Here is a 10,252-nt window from a genome sequence, read left to right as displayed (position 1 = left end):
CGGGTTTAGCTGGCAGCTCCTGTTGGAATCTCGCTTTCGTTTCTCGAGATTCTCGGTATTGGCACTATCCTCTTGGGATAAGTTGTATAAGCCGTAAGTTAGAACTGCTTTCGGATCGAATTTAGCCACTGGTGAAAATCGAGAGTCTTGGGGAGTTAGGCAAGAAGATGGCCGGTCTACGGGGTGTTAATTTTAAGAAGCCAAAGGGAAGGGGAAATATATATTGGTGTATAAAAATTTCGAGGCGAAACAGGATATAAAATAGATATATAAAATATATATATATATATATATATAATATAATATAGATATATAAAATAGATTAGTTATTTTTAATTCGAATTTCATAAATAAATAAGTCTCGAAGATCGAAATTTTCGTAATTACGAAATATTGTGTTCCACGTATGTTGTTTTTTTTTTTATTTTAAAAATATCGTACCATAAAAAAAAACTGAAGTTCTATCATTTTCTTTATATTTTTTAATCTACATTATGAAATATATTTTCAGATATATTACGCAAAAGAAATGCAAAATCTAAATCTGTCCTTGGCGGGCAAAAAAATTTTTCTTCTTAAATTTCGCCACGGAGACCGGCTGTCTGGCGAATTGGGGCAGGCGATAAAGCGGACGAGGAATTTTTTTAATAAAAGAACGGAAGGACGCGTGAAAAACGAGGCGTGAAAGGATAAAGGAGAGTGGAAAGGCTAACGACTACCTGGGCCGAAATTCGGTTTGTTCGAGGTTGTCGAAGTTACGTTTCGTTGTAATGGCCGCGATAAAGGGGAACCAGATAAAAGAGGGCGATAGCGGAAGAGAATCGAAGAGAATGGGGGCGGGCGTAAAATGTGAATTACATCGAAATCGGACGATGGGTGGTTCCGCCAATCAATTGCCACTTGACAGCGGATGGCCAGTGCTATCGATGATCGAGGAATGATTAATGACACGGCACAACTATAAACGGTGTAATCTACCATCGAAAACGATTTACATTGTACCGTTGCTTGTTTCGAAGGTGTTACGTTGCGGACCCACCACCCATTCTTTCGAAACGCTCTTCGATCCCAAAATGGATAATAGGAATGCAACAAATAGAATTCCTTTCGAAATTGTGTGAGACCTTTGTGTTTCTTAATACTTTTTTGAGTTGCAATTTTTTTTTTTTGCGATATTTAAATTATCCGTGATTCACATTTGTACGAAGTAAAAATTTTAAAAATATATTGACCAGTTGTGGATCTAGTGTTTCTTAATTTCTTTTGAGTTTTCGTAATAAATTAAATTATGCGATGTTGTATACGAAGAAAGGGAAATTTAAAAAATTTAATAAAAATAAAATAAGTTAATCAATGGGAGGATTACTTTTTGATGATATAATTACACGTATGTAAAATGAATATTAATTAATATTGAGAGTTAAGTAAAAATAAATTGATAAAAAATCGAAGTAAATAGATAACGTTACGTACATAAAATTGTTTAAAAATTATTTTCCGTGAACTTTGTTTAATCGATAATTAAACTTCCTCGAAATTTTCCTCCAAAATTTAAAGTTTAAAACAGTTGTAAAGAAATATATAAAATTTTTTGCTACGACATATATTGTCTCATTTAAACTTTCGTTATAAAATGGATATTTAAATACATTCATAATAATCTACATCCCCATGTAGTTATAAGTTGTTCAATTGAGATAGAAGCACAGATTATTATTCGAGCAATTTTCACTTTAATGTGAAAAGTCTTTATAGTTGTAATTTCCGTTAAACACTTTTTATACGTAAATTTTATACGTAAAGGAAATTTATTTTTCGATATCGTGACAAAAGTTAAAACGTAACGTGATTTAACTTTCAACACTTTGTGTTTTATAAATTAAATATTCATATTTAATATTATTAAATTATTGACAAATTTTTAAGCAGATGTTTATAAATATTCATAGAATAACTTGTATCTTCTTTATTCGGAATATGCAAACGCGAGAATTTCATTATAAAATTATACAACTTATTGTTAATTGGATTTTAACATTGCAAACTTAACACATTCGCTCTATGTACTTCACGATGAACATTGCTTATTAATTTTCATGAAATTTTTTTCATATTTAACGAAGATGATTATGCATATTAAACAATTTTTTAAATTTATGCAAATTAAAATTTTCATTAACACAAAAAAAAATAGAATTTGAATAAAGATCTGCTTCCTTTAAATATCATTTTAATTTGGATTTTTATATCTCTCTGCCTTATTAAACGTTTAAATTTTTCATAAACGCAAAACCATCTCTCAGTTTACACTTTTCCTTTTTTTGGTCTAAAAAATATAAAAAGTTAAATTTTCGAATAACGAATTTTTATCCATTTCAACTTTTCAACCGTTAAAATTTTGCTCGTCCCTCTTTTCCTTTTATATCATTTTTATAATACAAATATTTCTCTTTGAACGTGTTAAAAAAAAAAAAAAAAAAAAAACAAATCAACAATGATTCTCTCAATCATTCGAGTTCCTCTGAAAAAGAGAGTCCCAGGAGCGGAATTCGGATCCTCGCCTCTCGACGAATTCTATCGCGGCGCTGTGTACAGCGAATACTCGGTCTCCCGGCAAAGACAGAACAAAGACTCGATGTAACACGATAGTCGGTTTCGTGTTTCAGGCGGGCATGCTGCGCGGCGATCACGGCGAGTTCTGGTTGGAACCAGTCGCCCTGTCCCCGGAAGAAGAACGAGTCCGGTTGGAGGAAGAAAGGCTGGAAGACGCCGGCGCCGAGGGCCGTGGTGCCGCGGGCCTGTACCGGAACTCGGTGCTGGGCAGGCCCCATCTCGTGTTCCGCAGGTCCGTGGAGCAGCCGCAGCTCGAAATCGGCGCTGCAGGCCGTGCCAGACGTCGGCGGAAAAAGAAGAAAAAACTCGAGAGAAACTGTGGCACTCGCGGTGAGAATCCACCGACACCGTTCTCCCCTTTTACTCTCCCCGCCCTCCTCTCCTCTCCCTCTTTCTTTTTACTCTTAGCCTTTCCCTTTCTTTTCGTCTTTCCCCCCCCCCCCCTCGATTCTTCTCGTCCCTCGGTTTCTGCGCTCGGCTCTCCGTTCGATTCTTGGTTTCCTTTTATCTCCCCTTTGGAAGGGGAGGGGGAACGGACGGAGAGGCGACTATTAGCGGTTATGTACGTCTGTCCGACTCTTTTTCTTTCTCGTTCTACTCGAAACAAACGTCTCGAGTAGTTTAAGTTACTTTGCCGTTTTCTTTCTTTCTCTTTTTTTTTTGTTGTTTCATTTAGAAGATGAGGCTTGTTGAGTTAGGTAATGTATAAAATTAATTTTGTGAGCAAGATCGAGTGATGTATCGCTTGACTCGATGATACTCGAAGGAAATTAAAGGGAAATTTGTATCATGATTGTCGATTTAAATTTTTCATTCTTGGATTCATGGTATTCAGGCAAGTAGCTTCTTATAAGCGAAATTAATTCCCAAAAAAAGACTTCTCATTCTGTCGTATTCGATCAGAGAAATATATAGGGTCTCGTTTAATTTTGACAATATTTAATATATCGTTAAAAATGTCAATTTTATATTTAAAGATTATTAAAAATCTTTTTCGTTACAATAGATTACAGAATAGATATAATAATAATTATATGAGAGAAGTAAAGATTATATCAAAATTCAACGCGAGTCACCTATACGAGAGATTCACGACAAGCGATAATTTAGATACTTAGATCGATTCTCTCTTCCCGTTTCTTTTCCCGATTTCTCCCGCTACGAACATTTGCGCGTTGAGGCCACGGGATAATTGGATACACGAGCTGCAAAGCGTGGGCGTGTCGACACCGAACCTTATCTCCTTATCAATGAAATTGCCCCCGGGATAACGACAAATGTTAACGCGCCAACCAATTTTTCCCCCTTCTGTTAATTACGCGGGCTCGCGTAATTAGAGGCCGTTTTAGCGTCCAGCTAAATACTCTCGCACCAGTTTCTAATTAGATACCGCTATTTTCGAATCTCGTGTCCTCCCGTTTACACGTGTCATATCTTAGAATCAAGAACCTCTATCTTCTTCTCTCTCGTGAATTTCGCCGTTCTTATTTCGATAAGAACGCGATAAATTTTTTTTAATTTGAATAATTTAAATAAGCGCATAGTGCGAATTTTCTGACATTCTCGACGTTTATTGACAAGCTTCGAAGATTTAGTAATTTACAGTGCAACGAGTGAGATGAGAGTTTATTATAGTTTCGTAAAATTATTTTTTTTTCAGATAATTGAAATTTAAAAAATTGTAACGACGTGTTCGAAATCATTTAATATCGAGTTAAATTAAATTAATTATTAAATTCAATTATCTATCTAGTTCATAAATTTACAGCAAAATTTCCAATTTACCCGAGTTCGATCGATTTCCTTGATGCCCTATGGCATTTTCGGTCCACGGGAAATTCTCTAATACAGGATAAATTAGCCAAGACACGATATACGTGTTTCTGTCATAGGAGAATCGATTGCAAATCCGGTTATAACAATGTTAATATCTTCCGTTTTGCAAGCGTAACGAAGCGACATTTTCGTTAATTATCAAGAGACAGTAAGGATTATAATTAATAATGATCGAAAATAGAAAGGAGGAAGAGGATAAGGCAGAGGATAAAGGAAGGAACGAGAGGAGAGTCGATATCTTCTTTTTCTTCTCTCCACCTTCTCGTTTCCCATTCCTGTTTTCTCTCTTATCTCGTTTATTAGAGCCCCCTATTACGAGTATTTATAACGTCTACAAGTATAATTGAACGCGTCTCGATATCGAACGTGGACGTTCCTGCAGTTTCGCGCTTTTAGCTCTCTTTCTTTCGTAATTCAAAAATTACGAATCGTGACGCTATTTTTTTGATTTTTTTTTTTTACGATACGAAAATTCGTGAGTGTCATTATCTTGTGTTCATCGTATTATCGTAAATCGCTTATTGTTCAAATTTTTTTGTGAGATTTACGAAATTTCGATTTCGTGTATTTTCAATGTTTCGCATAGGCATTTCGAGTATTTTTTTTATTCGATTCGAAATTGTAATTCAGCTCACGCGGAAATTGCAATTCGCGACAAATGACATCGCTTATAAAATCATTCGAACGGCAATTTCGATCTCATATATTTTCAGATCTCATCGTACGAACGATATACGCTATAATATATAAAATATTTTTCCATGTTATTCCGAATAACCTTGTTCTTCTTCGCGTAGCTCTTGTGTATATGTAAAAAAACGTTTAATTACCATCTACTGTTTACTACTAAAGTCTCGAAGGACAACACGGGGGCAATAAAAAAGTCCTTCGCTAGGACCATTTATCCCCACTTCACACGCTTTGTTGACGATCCTGACTCTACGTTACATAATAGAAGAGGTCAAGAAATACTTTCGAAACTATTAATTATTTCGATACAATATTAATATATCTATTCGTATATACGTACAATTGTCATTTTAACTACTCGAATTATATTTATAAATTAAAACTATCGTTACAAATCGTAATTAGCCTTACGAGAAATAAAAGAAATTTTTATATCGATATGATTAAAATTCTCATTTGGTCTAAGTATCGATGTATCGAGCTTTAGATTGCAGATCGTAATTTTGAATCATGACAAATGTTACGATAGAATAAGCGTTTCTTCTTTCCAGTGAACAGAATTATGAGAGCTTGTTAATTGAAAATTGAAATATAAGTTAAATAATGAACATAGACGTACATATACCCGAGGATGCGCGAAATTGGAATCGCAATCTCATATCTCAATGGACTACACGTCCAAACTTTGATTGCTCGAATTCAAACTAACTAAAGACATATATATATCACGGTTCACGATCAATACGCGAGATCAAATTGAATTTCTAATAAACTTAATCGATCGAACTCGAAGAAACGCGATTGAATTTGTAAAAATGGCGACTGTCTTACGCATTGCCTATTAAGTAACCGATGATTAAGCCACGTTTCAACGACGGATCGAAACGAGGAGATCGGTGGGGCCGAGTAGATAACCGGGCGATACGGTCGACGCGGGGGATAATCCAATTCGCCGCAAACCCGTAATTAAGCACAATGAATATCCATTTTGGCAAGACACGGCCGATCTATACGGAGGAGGAACCGAACGAAATCTTAATTGCACGCCTCTGCGATCGAGCAATCTGCATAAATTAAGGGACCAGGTCTTACGTGGCTGCCGCGTGTACGTCTTTCTCGAGATAGAGTCGAGACACGTGGATAGCAATTTCGTACAGTGAATCACCGAGGAAGATCGATGAGGTTGCGCCGCCACGTCGTCCTCGTCCTCGACCAGAAATTTTTCCTTCCTTCCTTCCTTCCTTCCTTCCTTCCTTCCTTCCTTTCTTCCTTCCTTCCTTCCTTCCTTCCTTCCTTCCTTCCTTCCTTCCTTCCTTTCTTCCTGAAAAGATTAGTCGTTCGATCGATAATTGGCCGATAAAATTTGCCAATTCATCGCGATAATATTAGTGGCATGTAATTAATTTTCCTTATTTATTTATATTCCTTTTATTTCTAGGAACGGAAGGAAACTAACATTCTACGAAACTAACATTCACATTCACTTACATATTAATTCTATGTATGGAATGGAACCTCAAGTAAGCATTCCCCTTTTATCAACCGAATATAATGTAAATACATGTTTAATCCTTTCCTGTTCACGAATTTGTTCAATTTCACGCGTCGTATTTGGTTTTGTAAATCCGACACCTTCCACGGGGAATCGTAGATGAGGGGGAGATCGAAGTCTCGAACATCAATCATTCGATCGACGTTCATCGATAATCCATCGCGTTGGGATCAAACCGCAACCGAACTCCCCTCCCCTCCTCTCCAAAACGTGGAATTTCTAATCGAACACGGTGCGGGGGTTTCGCAGAGCCGAGACGTCTCACGGAAACGCGGCTCGAGTGGCAAACGCAGCCTGGGCTGGTGCAGGTTCAAGGACGCGGGCGAAGGAAGCAGCATCAGACGAGGCGGTGGCAGCGTTCCAAGAGATCGATCAGCAGGCCCCGTCACGTCGAGGCCCTAGTTGTCGCCGACACGACGATGATGGCTTTCCATCAGGACGGGGATGTCGAGACGTATCTGCTCACCATCATGAACATGGTTTCGTCCCTCTACCTGGACCCAACCATAGGGAATTTCATTAACGTCGTTGTGGTCAGGATCATCCTCGTCGAGGAGGACGACGCGGAAGTATGTGCGAATCACACCAATGATGATGTGCGTTGTGTTCAACAACCCGGCGGTGCACGGCGATGATCCTATCTGCCGTCGTGTTATCCGGTTTAATTAAATAATATAGGATAGGATGTTGGAATTCGATTAATATAAGGCTTGTCGAAAGCAATTTTATATACCGGACAGTGCGTTAATAAATTATAATGGGTTGTAATTGCGTGGAACAATTTTTTTTATTAGCGGAACATCACTTTGAATCGATAAGTTGGGCATTGAAAAATCGTTGAAAAAGTAACTAGTTAAAAATCTCGAATAAAGTTGCTTCAAGTAATTATGTTATATTAAACTTATATTAAAATGCTTGAATAATATTTGTTTGTAGCTATTATAATTTAAATAAGCTTTGGTATTACAATTATTATATCCGATTATTATTATGTTTTAAACTAATAAATTATTGAAATAACTTATCGAAATAACTTTATTCGTAATGAAGATAGAGGAAAATTTTATAATTATTCTGTCGTAAAAAGAAAATTTCGTAGCCCATTATGCTTTACGTACACGCACAAATTTTCATTAAAATCAAATTTTCTAATATAGAACACTGTTCTGACTAATTATATATATATATCAAAGATAAAGATGTTGTTCAATCAGTCTAAAAAAGATTCTTTTTTCTCTTATCTCTCCTTTCTTTATTTTAGATAACGATCTTTCGAGACCAAAAAAGACCAACATCTTTAACTTTGACTATCCCTTATACCCTTTTCAATCATTCAAAAGGCAAATTAATCTTTGCAAAATTATCGTTCGACTTTTCAATGAATTCAGTTTCGAAACTAATTCTAATCGCTCGAATCGCTTGGCACGAAAAAAGCGCGAAACTGGCCGTTGTGTCGAGCATCGAGATCTGGCGGCACGTCTCGTACACTCGTATCGTAGTGGACAAAGCGTTAGACTAAGCGCGTATATACATATATACACATAGTATATATATCTATGACACGTGGAGGGGGACAAACGTCTGTTTCCAGCAAGGGCTCGACATCACGGTGAACGCGGACAGGACGCTGTACAATTTCTGCAAGTGGCAACAGAAATTGAACCCGGCCGACGACTCCCATCCGAATCACCACGATGTAGCGATTCTGGTGACGAGGGAGGATATATGCTCGAGGGCGAACACGCCGTGCAGCACTCTGGGAGTGGCCCACGTAGCCGGCATGTGCCAACCGGACCGTAGCTGCAGCGTCAACGAGGACAATGGGATCACGCTCGCGCACACCATCACCCACGAATTGGGGCACAAGTGAGTGGAAACGGATTTTTAACTGAGGGAAAGGGGAGGAAAGAAGGAGAAAACAATCCGTTTTCGAGCGAATGTGTTTGGCCACGATTGTCCACTTCTTGATAGCGTGGATTTGATCCTCGAGTTTGTGAAATTTGAAAAAAAGAAAAAAGTAGGAATCTTCTTTATCTATGAAGTACTATGAAGTTTGACAAAATGCTCTCCGACAATGGTTTTTCGTAGATTGTCCAGTTTTTAGAAGTCTATGCTTGAATTGAAATTAAAAAAAAAAAGAGAGAGAAGGAAAAAAGAAAAAGAACAGATAGAACCTCGTTTATCTCGTACCATGAAATTCGACAATGTTCTCTCTATTTGCTCGATATTACTACTTCTTCTATTCTCGAGTTTGCGAGATTTAAAAAAAGAAAAAAGAAAAAGAAGAAAAAATAGGATAGAATTTCGTGTCTTTATCGTGAAGTTTAACAGTATTTTTTATAACGCGAAACTATTTTTTTTATTCTTTATTAAAATTCTTTTATCTTTATTGATCCAAAACATTGAACATTTTTAAAAATTTAAATAACATTGCAAGCATTAAAAACTGTCGTCGAAACTTTTTAAATTAAAAAGTCGAAATCATTCTAAAGTTTTGATTTTTTTTTTTATATTTTTACAATAATACGAGACGTAAGAAAATCTTGAACGAATATATCGTTTCTATTATTTTAAACAATTTAACAAATTTTCTTTCATTACGAATTCGTATGTAAATATATAAAACGAGCATTAACTCGTTCTTATGAAACGAAATGCGAGATAAACGAGCTTCCGTTATAGGCTAAAATTCCATAGGTGGGATGTCGTGGACAAACTTGTCCCTAAATTTCCAAGAAAATTTCCCGGGGAAAAGTAAGCGGTGGAAGTGAATTATCTTCGCGATGCTCGAGTATTACCCACTCCTGTAATCCAGAGAAATTTATCGCACCTTTTTTATTAGATCCTTAGAAGCGCACTTAACCTAGCCAAGCTTCTTTTACCCCGTGGCAATTACCCCCAAACGTATTTCATATTTCTCGGTGACCAAGTATCCTCGATTTGCCTAACTTTTTACCAAGATAGCACGTTTTAAGGTTATACCTTATTTGAATTTATCTTGGCCGGCTGATTTTCGCTTCTTACCTTCCCCTTACGATCCCCTTTAAATCTAAACGAGTCCAAGTGAAATTCACAAATTGAATATTTTTAATAATTTATAAAAACTATTTAAAGATGTATCAATATAAAATTAAGATTACCGTAAATTATATCCAATTTTTAAAATATATACATATATATTATAGATATATTGTTTGGAAAGTAATTTCGTTTTTTCACACGAGTGTCGCTACCTGAACGGTTTATGCAGCCAACTTCATTCTAAACCTAAGTATTGTTATTATATATTTCAAGAATTGGTATTTCATAGTTTATTTATAAGAAAAATTTGTTTGATTCTGTGCAGCTATGTTTTTCGTGTGTAATAACAAAAATGCAAAAGGAGTATTTTCGGCATATTTTATTTTTTTATTACCGAAAAGATAAGAATATTGTTCAAGCAAGAAAAAAGTTAGTGCGAAATCTATGGAGAAGGTGTATTAACAGTACACCAGTGTCAAAACTTGTTTTCAAAATTTTGTTCCAACAATTTCGACATTAAAGATGCGCCACGTTCTGCAA

The 10,252-nt window shown here is 36.3% G+C and overlaps 1 protein-coding gene across 2 annotated transcripts in view; it reads left to right on the top strand.

The window, feature by feature from the left end:
- Window positions 1-10,252, top strand: part of LOC102678967 (A disintegrin and metalloproteinase with thrombospondin motifs 7-like) — a 72,508-nt gene that overhangs the window by 56,022 nt on the left and 6,234 nt on the right. Inside the window, exons 4-6 of one of the 2 annotated variants that reach the window (XM_031509380.1) lie at window positions 2,667-2,943; window positions 6,941-7,260; window positions 8,283-8,557. In XM_031509380.1, coding sequence (XP_031365240.1) covers window positions 2,667-2,943; window positions 6,941-7,260; window positions 8,283-8,557 — 872 coding nt within the window. Of the gene's footprint in view, window positions 1-2,666; window positions 2,944-6,940; window positions 7,288-8,282; window positions 8,558-10,252 lie in introns of both variants that reach the window. The other variant, XM_006613370.2, reaches the window with a different exon arrangement.

This window comes from Apis dorsata, unplaced genomic scaffold (genome assembly GCF_000469605.1).
Source record: "Apis dorsata unplaced genomic scaffold, Apis dorsata 1.3 scaffold_147, whole genome shotgun sequence".
In the NCBI taxonomy this organism is placed as follows: domain Eukaryota; kingdom Metazoa; phylum Arthropoda; class Insecta; order Hymenoptera; family Apidae; genus Apis; species Apis dorsata.
The sequence above is the reverse complement of the archived record's forward strand: the minus strand, read 5'-3'. Positions and strand labels throughout refer to the sequence as shown.